At 46.0% G+C, this 16,254-nt stretch overlaps 1 protein-coding gene across 2 annotated transcripts in view; it reads left to right on the top strand.

Annotated features, from left to right (window-relative positions):
• The window catches only part of LOC137545621 (NELL2-interacting cell ontogeny regulator 1-like), a 61,057-nt gene that overhangs the window by 16,262 nt on the left and 28,541 nt on the right, over positions 1-16,254 (top strand). Inside the window, exon 1 of one of the 2 annotated variants that reach the window (XM_068267059.1) lies at positions 13,288-13,316. The exons of the other annotated variant lie outside the window; for it this stretch is intronic. Coding sequence (XP_068123160.1) covers positions 13,303-13,316 — 14 coding nt within the window. The 5' untranslated portion in view covers positions 13,288-13,302. Of the gene's footprint in view, positions 1-13,287; positions 13,317-16,254 lie in introns of those variants that run through there. 2 annotated transcript variants of the gene reach the window in all.

Raw genomic sequence — 16,254 nt, 5'->3', positions numbered from 1 at the left:
AGCTTATGGTCACCTGCTCCTCAGGAGATCATCTTGCAGCTCAGCCAGTGGTCTCTACCTCTTAGGAGTCCACTGGCTGCAGTACAATCTGATTCCCTGCTCCTCAGGGAATCCTTGGCTGCAGTACAGTCTGATTCCCTGCTCCTTAGGGAGTCACTGGCTGCAGTCCGATCATATATCTCTCATTACACCAGTTATCACTCTTGCAGTCCAGTCAGTGGTTCCTGCTCCTCAGGTGTCCACTGGCTGCAGTACCATCTGATTCCCTGCTCCTCAAGGGAATCCTCGGCTGCAGTTCTATCATAATCACTCATTCCACCAGTTCTCACTCTTGCAGCTCAGCCAGTGGTTCCTGCTCCTCAGGTGTCCACTGGCTGCAGTACGATCTGAATTCCCTGCTCCTCAGGGAATCCTCGGCTGCAGTAGTGTCTGTATCTCCCGCTTCTCGGGAGATAACTTCTCTGATTACTGTTGCCCCAAACACAATATCACATTGGGTGTCCTGTGTCTAGCTATACTAGTATTATTGGTGATTCTGCAGATCACCACATAATCAGGTATAGCATCTGTATTGTTGGTGATACTGCAGATCACCAATAATCAGAAATCATCTGTGTTGCTGACACCATTCGTTACACTTTTAGCCACAGCCCCTCAGCAAGCATGCAAATAAGGTGCTCTGACTGAAGTCGGACTGTATTGCTTGTTTTGGGTGTGTGATTTAGCCACTACTGCAGCCAAAGAGATCAGCAGGTCTGCCATGCAACTGGTATTGTTTAAAAGGAAACATCCATATCCCTCTCAGTTTAGGTGCACTTTAATTATTCTGTTTACAACACTGTTTACAACACCAAAAATGCTTCTTCTTATCCATATACTGCTATACATCATAGGCCAACGCAGGGGGGGATTACAGCTGCCCAGAATCCCCTCTCAGACCAGGGCCAGTGCAGTGTCTGGGGACAAGCACAAGCTGAGACACCAGAATATCTGCAGGTATCCTGCAGCTCACAGCACTGCCCCTTTCTTTCCCTGCTACAGTTGACTTTGGATGGAGCAACAGTGTGTGTACAGAGCATGGAGTAGCAGCGTGTGTACAGAGCATGGAGCAGCAGCGTGTGCACAGCGCATGGAGCAGCAGCGTGTGTACAGAGCATGGAGTAGCAGCGTGTGTACAAAGCATGGAGCAGCATTTGTACAGAGCATGGAGCAGCATTTGTACAGAGCATGGAGCAGCATTTGTACAGAGCATGGAGCAGCTCTGGGGAACTTAACAGAGCGCAGAGCCAGGTATGAGTACAGCCCTGTGCTCTGCTGTGTGATGCTTCACTTTCCCCTTCATTACCAATGTCAACTGTCCTCATTATTATCTGTATCCACCCTGCTCCTGATCGATCCCCTTGTCGGTCGGGGAAATTGCATTATGTGTACCCAGCATGATGTCTAACCATATTATTATACTGAATTGTTGTGCGTAGCTGAGGGTGACCATTCAGGAATCCCCCCCTTGAAAATCCTGGGTTTGCCCCTGTATACATTGGTATGTAACCATCAGCCTCCCAGTGACTTTTGTGATGTCCTGTAGCCAGGCGCGTAGCTAGGGGGGGTCGGGGTAGGTCAAGTGCCCCCGGGCGCCGGGTCCCTAAGGGCGCCCAGCTGACCTGTTTTTTGTTTGCTTTTTTTCTTAGGAGGGGAGCAGCGCAGAGAAGAGGGAGAGCAGCGGTAGGGAAGGGGGGCCATCTCCCCCCTCCTTCCCTCACCTTAGGGTGCTCTCCCTCCCTCACTGTCCCCTCCATTAATGTCCGGGTGTCTGGCGCAGCGGGCGGAACTCACCTCCGTCTCGCTCCAGTGCCGGAAGTTCGGGTGTCGCAGCCGCTGCTCTGGTCTGGACCAGACCAGAGTAGCGGCAAATCCATCCGGCGCTGCGTCGAGACGGAGATTAGTTCCACCCGCTGCGCCAGCCACCCGGACATTAATGGAGGGGACAGCTAAGGAGGGAGAGCAGCTCTCCTTCTCTGCGCTGCTCCCCTCCTGCTGGGGAGCCAGGGAGGGGGACACCTGGCTACCTACTCTGGGCACATATATCCCTGGCTACATATACTGGGCATATATACCCCTGGCTACATATACTGGGCACATATACCCCTGGTTACATATACTGGGCACATATACCCCTGGCTACATATACTGGGCACATATACCCCTGGCTACATATACTGGGCACATATAACCCTGGCTACATATACTGGGCACATATTATACCCCTGGCTACATATACTGGGCATATATACCCCTGGCTACATATACTGGGCATATATACCCCTGGCTACATATACTGGGCACATATAACCCTGACTACATATACTGGGCACATATACCCCTGACTATATATACTGGGCACATATACCCCTGACTATATATACTGGGCACATATACCCCTGACTATATATACTGGGCACATATTATACCCCTGGCTACATATACTGGGCCCATATACCCCTGGCTACATATACTGGGCACATATAACCCTGGCTACATATACTGGGCACATATTATACCCCTGGCTACATATACTGGGCATATATACCCCTGGCTACATATACTGGGCACATATAACCCTGACTACATATACTGGGCACATATACCCCTGGCTACATATACTGGGCACATATAACCCTGACTACATATACTGGGCACATATTTCCCTGGCTACATATACTGGGCACATATACCCCTGACTATATATACTGGGCACATATACCCCTGACTATATATACTGGGCACATATTATACCCCTGACTATATATACTGGGCACATATTATACCCCTGGCTACATATACTGGGCACATATACCCCTGGCTACATATACTGGGCATATATACGCCTGGCTACATATACTAGGCACATATACCCCTGGCTACATATACTGGGCACATATACCCCCCACTACATATACTGGGCACATATACACCTGGCTACATATACTGGGCACATATACCCCTGACTATATATACTGGGGACATATACCCCTGACTTCATATACTGGGGACATATACCCCTGACTACATATACTGGGGACATATACCCCTGGCTATATATACGGAGAACATATACACCTGCCTACATATACTGGGCATTTATACCCCTGCCTACATATACTGGGCACATATAACCCCCTAACTACATATACTGGGCATATATACCCCTGGCTACATATACTGGGCATATATACCCCTGACTACATATACTGGGCACATATTATACCCCTGGCTACATATACTGGGCATATATACCCCTGGCTACATATACTGGGCACATATAACCCTGACTACATATACTGGGCACATATACCCCTGGCTACATATGCTGGGCACATATACCCCTGACTATATATACTGGGCACATATTATACCTCTGGCTACATATACTGGGCACATATACCCCTGGCTACATATACTGGGCACATATACCCCTGACTACATATACTGGAGACATATACCCCCCACTACATATACTGGGCACATATACACTTGGCTACATATACTGGGCACATATACCCCTGACTATATATACTGGGGGGGGGACATATACTCCTGGCTATATATACTGAGAACATATACACCTGCCTACATATACTGGGCATATATACCCCTGCCTACATATACTGGGCATATATACCCCTGCCTACATATACTGGGCACATTTACCCCTGCCTACATATACTGGGCACATATACCCCTGGCTACATATACTGGGCACATATACCTCTGGCTACATATACTGGGGACACATACCCCTGCCTACATATACTGGGCATATATACCCCTGGCTACCTGTTCTGTGGACATCTCTACCCCTGGCTACCTGTTCTGGGGACATCTATACCGCTGGCCACCTATTCTGGGGACATCTATACTGCTGGCCACCTATTCTGAGGACACCTATAGACCTGGGGCTACCTATTTTTGGGGAACCACTGCTGTCAGATTGAGTGTATTTTGGGGAACTGCTGCCAGGTGAGAGGTGTCTACCATATTAAGGGGGCATTCTGCCTATTTATATGACATGCTGTCTATTTATGTGCCTCGTGACTGCTGAAATTGTCTTTTTGGGTGCTTCATGATTACTGAATTTGTCTTGTTGGGGGCCTCAAGATCGCTGAATTTGTCTTGTTGGGGGCCTCATGATTGCTGAATTTGTCTTGTTTGGGGCCTCATGATTGCTAAATTTGTCTTGATGGGGGGGTCTCATGATTGCTGAATTTGTCTTGGAACATGCTGGAAGGTACATACTGAGGGAGGGTGGGTGAGCGTTAGCCTGCTAACCTCCATGTACATTTGGCTCCACCCATAACCACTCCCACATTTATTATGTGACCACGCCCCTTTTTGGCGCGGCGCGCCGCAATCTTAACTTTGGGGGGCGCATTAATAGTCTTTGTCCCCGGGCGCTGAAAACCCTAGCTACGCCTCTGCCTGTAGCCTTCCGCCCCAGAGCAGTCTGGGAGATCAACTGATGTTAGGCCCCTTTCAGACGGATGGCTGAACTGCACGCTTGCTGAGCAGTTCAGTCTCCCATCTCGCCACTGCAATCCGGGTTCAATTTAAATGCAGCCGATTTGCAGCGGTTGTAACACCACACGTCAGGTGCTGATGCATGGTGTTACTGGACAGCAGAGAACCACGACATGTCGAGTCTGAGCATGGCAATGACCATGCTCAGATCTCACTCTGTGGGGGGGGGGGGGGGGCCTGAACAGCGCTGGTTCCAAGTGCTAAGTAACAAGCACCCAGCCAGTGCAGGATAGCAGCTGACAGGTGGTGACTTCACCGCTTGTCAGTTGCCTGTGTGAAGACTGCTAAAGGTCTTTGGAAACATGGCCGCCGCCACATTGCCGAGTAGGTGGATGGAGCAACACCTCTGCCCTGAAGACGTCTGGATAGGTATGTATTTCACCCTGCAGCCCCTCCCCATCTGTCCTTATTCACACAGAGCCTGTCCTTAACAAGGTCTGTCAATTATACCTCAAGTATAACAGTTCCAAGTGTCTCCTTGTTGGCTCACGCTTTGTGAGGATATCTTCAACAATCTCTTAACTCGGACAGTACTGTAAAGGTGGCCATACATCAGGCAATTTTGCAGGCCAATCAACCTTCCGATTTACTTGATCATTTTATCCAATCGGAGGAAAATCGGTGCCTCAACATTGTCCACTTGATCAATGTTTCGATTGACTTCCCTAGTTGCAGCTGAAGACTGAGCTCAGCTAATACAAGGCCAGATTATCCTTCACCCATCATGTATTGCTAACCAGTTCTGAAATAAAAAAAGTATTTCTAAAAATGTTTGGAGTTGATGCTAAAAATCAGAAATACTATTGTTATTTCTTGTCAGCTGACTGCAAGATGAAACCTAAGGGCGTGTTTCCACTAGAGCGAATCTGTATGCGTTTCCTGCATGCAGGTTCGCATAGACAATACAAGTGAACGGGACTGTTTCCACTTGTCAGGATTTCTGGGCGTTTTTCTGTGCAGAAAAAATCTGCTCGGCAGAGCCATCAGAATTCGCATACTGCACACCGCTATGCGAATCGCATGCAATGTATTTAATAGGAAATTCGCATGCGGTTTTGGTATGCAAATTCGCATATGATTTCGCATAGAAACAATGGAAAAGCACACGGGCACTGCCATGGTTAAATTTGCATACATAGCCATCCATGCAAAATCGTATGCGAATTCGCATGAAAATTCGCATACAACCGCATGCGAAATTCGCATCCGCATGCAAATTTTTTCAGCAGCTATTGCCACCGCACAAGTGGAAACGGGCCCTTAGGGGGCATCAGGGCCGACGCTGCCATTGAGGCAAAGGGGGCAATTGTCTCTTACCCCCCCCCCCCCCCAGAAGGTCTCCTAGCAACTGCTCCCTGGCTCCCTGCACAATGTGTAGCTGCATTGTAGTAACTCACCTGTCCCAGCGGCTCTGTGTTCCGGCTCCATATCCACTGTCTGCCTCTTCTCCATGAGGCGCAGGTTATTTGCGCATAACAGGCCATATGCAATTCACTTTTTCTCCTAAGTTTTCTCCTTGGAGATATTTTTATAACTTCTCAATAAAATGCCTTTTAAGCCACCAGGGAGCAAGAAAAAAATACTTTTTCACCTACCTTTTAGTACTTTTTCATTTGCTGGTGGCTAAAAAGTTATTTTAAACAGCAGATGAAAAATTACCCCCTAGGAGAAAACTTAGTACATAACATGCACCACATGGAGAAGAGGCAAACAACGTGGCTGAAGACAGAGCATAGACGGAACAGATGCCTGGACAGGTGAGTTACACATTGTGTAGATGCCCCTGGGAGCAGAGGCAAACCACTTGGGGGGCAAGTTACCTTTGCCCCGGGACTCACATGCAGCATAAATTGGCCCGGGGGGGGGGCATTAATGTTGTGATGTAAATGCAGGGCCGAGGCAGAGGCGAGAGAGGCTCCAGCCTCAAGGCGCAATATAGGAGGGGGCGCACAACTCACTCAGCTATCATTCCCCTATTGTGCTTGAAGCAAAGAGAAATAAGAAAAGGGGATACATGGCAGTGACTGCTAGCCAGATAACTAGATATTAAGGTGTTGGGGAGGTTGGGGACCCTGTGGCGCCTCTTAGTCTAATAGCAATCAGTGTGTGATGGCTGGGGTGGCAGGGATGGAAGGACGCATTGTGGTGTCTCAGCCTTGGGTGCTGGAGGACCTTGTCTCGGCTCTGTCACTGTGTAAATGATTCAAGCATAAATATATACATAAGTCATTGTAGCAGTTATGTGAACTCTCATAGACCAATACGGAATCACTATGGCTGAATGACAGTGACATCTATCGCTTTACAGCAAAACTACAAGGGGAATTAGCAGCTGTGCATGCTGTGGAGCCAGAAGTCCTCTGTGACTGCTTACTGATTCTCAGTTTAATTATCAGAAATTGTACCTATTGACTTCTCCAGTGATCTATCGGAGACTGTAATTTGTTAGAGGAAAGGGCAAAGCTGCAGTTATGTGTGCATTCATCTGTGGATGTGAAGAAGCAATTATCCCTGTATTATTTTATTTCTAGCTTTACAATGAGCTAAACTCCCCCGGGCCACACCAGATGTTTGCAAAGGACTAATCACATTCAGAAAGTTACTGATTGAGAGCTGTCAGCTTGATTGATTGATCAGCTGTCAGTTAATGAATTATTACCGTAATCTCTGAATCTTGTTAGCCCCGTGCAACGATCTGGTTCTGCCCACAGGAATTCTGCTACCTAGCAAAAAAACAAAACAAAAATTGAATATTTGAGCTCAGGGAACCCGAGGTAAGAAGGATTACAGGAAAATTGTATACTTACCTACGGTAATTTTCCTTTCCTGGTGCATACTCCATGGCAGCATAACAGCTGGGGTTAGCTCCGCCCCCTAACCCCCATAGGACAAAGATTTCTATAAGTTACCTCCCTATGTGCGGCCCTATATTCTAATTGCTATCTCCTCCCGAAGGACATTGGGAGGGTCTGTTATGCTGCCATGGAGTATGCACCAGGAAAGGAAAATTACCGTAGGTAAGTATACAATTTTCCTGTATTCCTGGTGCCTCCATGGCATCATAACAGCTGGGTCTTAACTATCTACCCAGACAAATGGGCGGGACCACAATAGCAATTTTCACACTTTATTTACATTGCTTGCTACATTCAGTACTGATTTACCAAATTGTGCAGAGGCAAGATTCGACAAGTCAATTTTATAGTGATCTACAAAAGTGTTCTTAGAAGACCAGTTAGCAGATCTACAGATTGCCACTGAAGACACTCCCGCTAAACATGCCCAGGAAGAGGAGACGCCTCTGGTTGAATGGGCTGTGACTTTTTGCGGAGGTTCCAGGTTTGCCATAACATAAGCTCTTTTGATCAGTCTTGTTAACCAGGCAGCGATAGTTCTTTTAGAAGCTCCTTGCCCCCTTCTCTTCCCCGTTGGTATTACAAATAGTTGTTCTGAAACCCTGAAGGATTCTGTCAAATCTAAATATGCCTTTATTGTTGATGGCACACATAACGGATGTGTGGACTGCAGTTGTAAGTCCTGATACATCTTAGAGAGTGTCCATTCTGCGTTAAGATGGAAAGGTGACACTACCTTTGGCAGAAAACGCTCCATTGGGCGTAGGACTACTCTATCCTCATAAAGGGTGAGTGAAGGTTCTTTACATCCAATAGCATGTAATTCAGATACTCTTGCCGCTGAAGTAATTGCAGTCAGGAAAGTCACTTTTTGAGTCAAGTTGAGTATATTACACTTATCATGAGGGAAGAATGGGGGTTTTGATAGGCAATCCAAGATAACTGTTAGATCCCATTTTGGATGGAAATCCCTCCTTGGAGGTCTCATTTTCAACACTGCTTTTAAGAATTGTTGTATCAGAGGATCTTTTGCCCAAGGCTTCCCTGTTATAGCTGCCAAGGCCGAGATTTGTGATTTTAGAGTATTATATCCGAGTTCCAATTCCAGTCCTGCTTGTAAAAAGGCAAGAATGTGATTAGTCGTTATGTCCGAAGTCTCCAGGCTTTGCACTTTCAAGAATTCTTGAAACTTTCCCCATACTCTGGAATAGGTAGCATTAGTTGATGCCTTTCTTGATTTTAAGAGTGTTTGAATTACCGTATCTGTACATCCCAGTTGCTCTAACCTCGACCTTTCAGCCTCCAGGCCGTCAGCAGTAATCGATCTGGATTCGGATGGCAAGTGCTCCCCTGAGTCAATAGTCGTCTGGTCACTTTCAATGTGATCGGTTGTGTAGTGTTGAGTTGAAGTAGAAGTGGATACCATATCCTTCTTGGCCAATTCGGTATTACGGCAATTGCTATTAACTTCTCCTTCTCCAACCTTTTCAAGAAACGTAGAATCAGAGGTACTGGTGGAAAAGCATATACTAACTTCGCTCTCCATGGCTGAATTAGAGCATCTACTCCGTCCGACAGCTCGGAGTTCGTTCTGGAGAAAAATTTGTTCACCTTGTAATTGTTCTCTGAAGCAAACAGATCTATTTCGGGTAGACCCCATATTTTCACTATCCTGTTGTACTCTGTTGTACACAGAGACCAGTCGTTGTTGTTTTTCCATCCCCTGGATAATTGATCGGCTGTTGTATTCTCTTTGCCAGGAATATATGTTGCAGAAATCTCCAAAACATTCTTTTGAGCCCAAGACATCAAAGGTTTCACTTCCTCCAACAGAGTCCGGCTGTGCGTTCCACCCTGTCTTTTTATATAAGAGACAGTTGTTCTGTTGTCCGACTTCACTAATATTGACTGCTTGCTTAATAGTGGGGTTAGTCTCGCCAGCGCCATTCGTACTGCTCTCAGTTCTAATATATTGGACTGGGTATGGTCCTGTCTGGATGACCACGGGGCTTGTATCAGTTGACCCTGACAGTGGGCTCCCCATCCCCATGCACTGGCATCGGTCGTCACGACGATCCAGTTCGGAAGCAGGAACGTCTTCCCCTGAGTGAGATTTTGAACGTCTAGCCACCATCTTAGTTCTTCCTTCGTCTTTTGTGGAATATAAATCTTTTGTGACAAATTCTTCTTGTTCCATGTATCCAGAAAGTGACATTGTAGCGATCTCATTTGCCAATGACTCTACCTCACTGTGGGGATCGTGGAGGCCATCAGTCCCAGTATCTTGAGACATTGTCTGGCTGTGATCCAGGTTGATTGGAATATCTTCTTTATCGTGTTCACCAGGTGGCACGCCTTTTCTTCCGGTAAAGATATTATGTTCCGGGTTGTGTCGAACAATGCTCCTAAGAAGACCATCTTTCTTGTGGGAATTAACTGGCTCTTCTCCCAGTTTATGCGCCACCCCATCTCTTGGAGTAGAGTAAGGGCTGTATCTCTGTGTATCAGTAGTTCTGTTTCTGATTGTGCCAAGATTAGTATATCGTCCAGGTAATGGAATATACGTATCTTCTTTTCTCTGATCAGTGCGATTGTTATTTGCAGTATTTTTGTGAACGTCCTTGGGGATGTTGATAGGCCAAACGGAAGTGCCTTGAACTGTAAGTGGATGTTTGCAAAATGGAATCTCAAAAATTTTCTGAACTGCCGGTGTATTGGAATATGAAGATAAGCGTCCTTGAGGTCTATTGAAAGCATGAAGTCTCCTTCCTGAACTAATGATGTTATGGATTGTAAGGATTCCATTTTGAATTTCTGAAGTAGTATGTGTTCGTTTAATATTCTGAGGTCTATCACTGGCCTCCAGTCTCCAGTTTTTTTCTGTACCAGGAACACTCTGGAATAAACCCCTTCGAATCTGTGATGAGTCGGTACTTCTTCTATTGCATTCTGTTTCACCAATGACTCCACATACTGAAATAGGCAGTGTCTTTTCTCGTGGTTTTGAGGCATTTTTGTTTGCACGAATATGTCTGGTGGTTTCTTTTTGAACATCCACTTGTGACCGTGTTTGACAGTATTTAGGGTCCAAGAATCCGTCGTCTTTTCCACCCACACCTGAGTGAATAAGGCAAGTCTTGCTCCTACTTGATCGATGTGGGTGGACGTACCCTCAAAAAGACTTCCCATGGGTTTGTTGACTGGTTGTAGCTGGCTTATTGCTTCTGTTAGAACCGGATTGTCCACTTCTCCAATTACGCCGATATTGTTTACCCGGCCTGTAGGTTTTGGTCTCCTTGTACTTATTTTGTGGTTGGAACTTTTGTTGACATCTCTGTGCTCTAACTTTTTTATCTTGTGGCAGCATTCCAGATCTTCCACCTGTCTTTTTTGTAATGGCCTCATCCATCTTTTTACCGAACAAAAGTTTCCCGTCGTAAAGTATTTTGACCCAGTTCTGTTTTGAGGCTAGGTCGGCCGACCACGGCTTAAGCCATAGTGCTCTTCTTGCTGTAGTAGCTGAAAGCATAGATCTGGCGGAAGCTCTGACACAGTCTATAGCTGCCTCTCCCATAAAGTCAGCTGACACTTTTAGATCTTGTAAGATAGAAATGATTTCTTCTTTACTTCCTCCATTATTTATCGCGTCTTCTATGTTGCAAGTCCAGTTCTTCATTGCTTTTGCTAAAGCGGTCAATACGATTGCTGGTCTACATGCACCGCCCGCTGACATATAGATTTTTCTCAAGTCACTCTCAATTCTCCTTTCTAAAACATCCTTAAATGCAGCTGAATTATCCATGGGGAGCGTGGTATGCCTTCCTAGCTCCGAGACTGATGCATCTACTGCTGGAGTATTCATTAAGGAAAATGCTTCTTGTTGATTTAAAGGATATAACTTTCCCCATTTATTTTGAAGGGATGGCTTCTTGTCAGGTGTATCCCATTCTTCTTGTATAAGGTTTTTAATTTTCGGCATAAAAGGAAAAGTGGGTCCAGTCTTCTGGAGATGGGGGTAATATTTAGCTGATTTCTCCGGTTCCGGAATCTCCTCCGTCTCTTCCCAATCGATTGCTTCTTTTACCGCCTGTATCAATTTTGGGATTAATGCGAAGTCGAAACTTCCCGTAAGTTCTTCCTCTTCTTGCCCTTGTAGCATAACTTGTTCCTGTGTGGCTGTCGCATTATATTGTTTTTCCTTTTCCAGTTCTTCCCTTACTGCTTTCCTTATCAGTTCTAAGGCTTCAGCGGAATCTCGTTCTTTTTGTCCCGATGCATCCCTAAAGCAATTGGCACAGAGCTTTTTATCTTGTAGTGCTGGTTCGTCACATGCCCAACAACGCTTAATGCGCTCCCTAGGCGATCTCGATCTTTCCTTGGGCGTGCTTTCCCTATAAGTCTGTTTCTCCTGGGAACGTCTCTTCGATCGTGATCTTGACTCTCTCATCGAACGATATTCATCGTCTGAGTGACGATCTTTCGATGAAGGTCTCTGATCTTTATGAGAAGATTTCTTCGCAGACGTGGACGCTGAAGTCTTCTTCGAACTTTTGGAACTGCAAAAAAAAAAAGAGCAGACCATAATAGGTAATTTAATTTATTACCCTCCTTTTTTTTTTTTTTTTTTTTTAGGCCGCTAATAAGAAAAAAAGATATTTGTCCCACCTGCGGTAATCCGCCTGATCATTTTTATCGCGTTCCATACTATATCTCTAGTAGAGTAGGCTGTGGATAGAAAGAGAGAGAGAGAGAGAGAAAAAAGAAAACGAGAACGGAAAATTTTACTAAAAGGTTGAATCTAGGAATGAACTATACTATCACATCATTATTTTACCTACCCATCTATATATCTATACATATATATACTTTTTTTTTTTTTTTCTTTTTTTTTTTTTTTTACATATTTATATATACATATCTCTCTATATATATATATACCTATATACGTATATATACTCCTCTTGTCCCATATACACCTACAGCCATATAAGAAATTTTTATGCAGCAGGTATATATAGTATTAAAATCTACCTAAAGAGCAGAGGTATCCCGAGTAGGTACAGTCCACCAGCGTCTCCAGCTTCTTACTTGAAGTGAAGCGCTGTAGTGGCTGTTTAAATACTGCCCGGGACCTCCCCCCAGCCTTGAGCATGCTCCGCGCAGCCATCCGCCCACAAGCAAGATGGCCGACGGCATACACATGAGGGCACCACGTCATAAGGACTCGCCGCGCAGACCGGTTGCCCTGCACAGCATAAGAATCCTCCTCCTCGCGCGCGCGCGCACTAGGTAGCCGGGGAGAGAAGGAGTAGAAAGAATGCGGAAGACGCCGAGCCGCTACCCGCTGTCCAGCTCACGCTATCTGTACAGTTCAGGTAAGCGAAACCACTGACCACCAATAACTTTCCGCATAAAAGGATAGAAAAGAGACCATAGAGGAATTTAAATGGAGGATCATCAAGAGGATCCACAGCTTACACGCGCGTGACCAAACCACCTTGTGAGCTGCGGTCACGTATTCCGGTACAGGCACCCGGATACTTTGATAAGAGGCCTTTAGCACCCAACACAAAGTCTGCCAGCAGGAAAGGGTAAACCTGCTGGGAATATTTAAAATTTTAAAAGGGACACCGCATAGAAACCTATGTCCTGAGGGAGGACAGAAAAAAGAATATAGGGCCGCACATAGGGAGGTAACTTATAGAAATCTTTGTCCTATGGGGGTTAGGGGGCGGAGCTAACCCCAGCTGTTATGATGCCATGGAGGCACCAGGAAATGGAGTATTCATGTACTTTTTATCAATGCAGATTGCCTGGCAGTCCTACTGATCCTGTGTCTCTAATACATTTAGCCATAGACCCTGAACAAATCATGCAGGAGATCAGGTACTCTGACTCAACTGACTCCATGGCACAACCGCATTGTGATGTACACCTAGCGTTAGGGCCCTTTTCCACTAGGAATCGCAATCACACATGCCAGCGATTGCGATTTTTCATTAATTTTGTTATGCGATTGTGATTTTTCATTTGCATTGCATTATCCCTCATAATACACAAGTCAGATAAAACAATTTTGGAAAACGAAAGATGAAGTGTTGATCTGCCGATACTACTCAGAAATTGTTTGCAAAAGACCTCCAAAGATAGGGACCAAAAATATTTGTCTCTCAGTCTTTCGATTCCATCCCAGCAGACCAGGGCCTCAATTCACTAAGCTTTATCAAACACTTTATCAAACGTTTGATAATTTACCTCATGGGTAAAATCTAATTTTGAATTCACTAAGGTGTTATAGTTTTTTGAACGTTTTCGTGATAAAACATTCAGGCTAGATTCACAGTGGGACGTTGCGTTTTGATGCCACGTTAAAGTCGCACCGCAAGCTTACAACGCAACGCGCCCAAAAAGTGGCAACGCAGCGTTACCGTCGCATACAGCAGATACAGTAAAAAATACAGGCAATGAAAAGTATGCTTCCAAGTCATTACTGAGCATGTGCAAACAGTCCAACGCAGCTAATAACGTGTATAACGCACTGCATGCAGTACTTTTACTTAACGTGCAGCGTTAGACACCAACGCAACGTGTGCACTGTGAACAGGGCATTGATTTTTCATTGCAGTGAGTTATTCTGCGTTAAATGCTGTTTTAACGCGCGACTTTAACGTCCCACTGTGAACTTAGCCTCAATAAATATATAACACCTTAGTGAATTCAAAATAAGGGCTGGTTCAGACGGACGTTTGGAGGCGTCGCGTTCGTTGGCGTCGCGGCGGCAATGCGTTCGAGCTTTCAGCAGCGTTCGCATTGCGTTCGGATGCGGTCGCGTTTTTTCTTCCCCTAGGGGAACATTACCCGTCGCGGTTAACCGCCCCTGGAAGCAACATGTAGCTTCCTTGAACGCCAGTGAAAATCGGGACCCGAACGCCGCGTTCGTGTAAACGCACATAAAAGCTTGGTACAAACGCTCCCATTCACTTGAATGGGAGCGTTTAGCGCCAAGCCCCGAACGCTGGCGATAAACGCTGCACAAACGTCCGTCTGAACCAGCCCTTAGATTTTACCCATGAGGTAAATTATCAAACGTTTGATTAAGTGTTTGATAAAGCTTAGTGAATTGAGGCCCTGGTCTGCCGACACTCATTTGGTAAAGAAGGTGTAACCAGAGCCGGGACAAGGTCCTCCAGCACCCAAGGCTGAGACACCAAAGTGTGCCCCTCCACCCCTCCCACTCAGGGCCGGGCCGAGGCATAGGCTGGAGAGGCTCCAGCCTCAGGGTGAAGTGTAGGAGGGGGAGCACAATTCATTCAGCTGTCATTCCTAATTGTGTATGAAGCAGAAAGAAATAAGAAAAGGGGATACATAGCAGTGACTGCAAGCCAGATAACTATATATTAAGGTGTTGGGGAGGTTGTGGGCCCTGTGGCCCTCTTTGTCTAATAGCAATCAGTGTGTGACGGCTGGGGTGGGAGGGGGGGGGGGGGGCGCACTTTGGTGTCTCAGCCTTGGGTGCTGGAGGACCTTGTCCCGGCTCTGCTCCCACTCCAGCCGTCACACACCAGGATTGATTTACTAAATCGTGATAACTCATATCATGGCCGTTTTCGCATTTGTGAATTTGCACGCGCAATCGCAAATTTGTGCTTGAAACCGTGGCTGCTTTCGTGTGAAAATTCGTGTTTGCGCGCAAAAATTTGTGATTGCGTGCAATCGCACGCAAACACGAAAATGCACGAAAACGGACGTGATATGAGTTTTCACGGTTTAGTGAATCAAGCCCACTGATTGCTATTAGACTAAGGCCCCGTTCACACTGCACGCGTTTCCAGCCGCGTTTTGGAAACGCGTGCAGGTGGCCGACACGCACGACATCAGACATTGCATAGAGTGCAATGTCTGATGTTCACACTGCATGCGTTCCAGACCTGCGTGGCCATCCGCGTTTGTAATGTGAACGGGGCCTAAGAGGCACCCAAGGGACCCCCCAACAACTTAATCTCTAGTTATCTGGCTTGCAGTCACTGCATTGTATCCCCTTTTCTTATTTCTCTCTGCTTCAAACACAATAGGGGAATGATAGCTGAGTGAGTTATGCACCCGCTCCTACCCTGCGCCCTGAGGCTGGAGCCTCTCTCGCCTCTGCCTCGGCCCAGCCCTGTGTGTAGGACATCACAAGGTATTTCTTAAAGGGCAACTGAAGTGAGAGGGATATGGAGGCTGCCATATTTATTTCCTTTTAAGCAATACCAGTTGCCTGGCTGCCCTGCTGATCCTCTGCCTTAGCCATAGACCCTGAACAAGCATGCAGCAGATCCGGTGTTTCTGACATTATTGTCAGATCTGACTAGATTAGCTGCGTGCTTGTTTCTGTTGTAATTCAGACGCTACTGCAGCCAAATAGATCAGCAGGACAGCCAGGCAACTGATATTGTTTAGAAATAAATAAATATGGCATCCTCCATATCCCTCTCAGTTCAGTTGTCCTTTAACTCTTAGGGTCCATACACACATTCAATTTTGATTGGCCAAACACTGACCAATTTCACCACTTCCATGTAGTATGAGAGCTTACCTTACCTATATAACCTGTTCATAGTATTCAAACTCTGTTGACCTTCATACAGAGGTGGTAAAATTGGTCAATCTTTGGCCAATCACAATTGGATGAGTGAATGCACCCTTATGTGCACAGCACATGCGTAAAAAAGAAGGAAGTAAATAGACTACAAAAGCATTTCTCGGGTCTCATCATTGTGCGATCCATCATTCAAACCTTCCTGATGAGCCTATGCCGCAGATGGATTCCTCGGTTTGCAAATAT

The sequence above is a fragment of the Hyperolius riggenbachi genome, chromosome 1 (genome assembly GCF_040937935.1).
Source record: "Hyperolius riggenbachi isolate aHypRig1 chromosome 1, aHypRig1.pri, whole genome shotgun sequence".
Classification (NCBI taxonomy): Eukaryota; Metazoa; Chordata; class Amphibia; order Anura; family Hyperoliidae; genus Hyperolius; species Hyperolius riggenbachi.
This window is presented reverse-complemented; position numbering and strand designations above follow the sequence as displayed.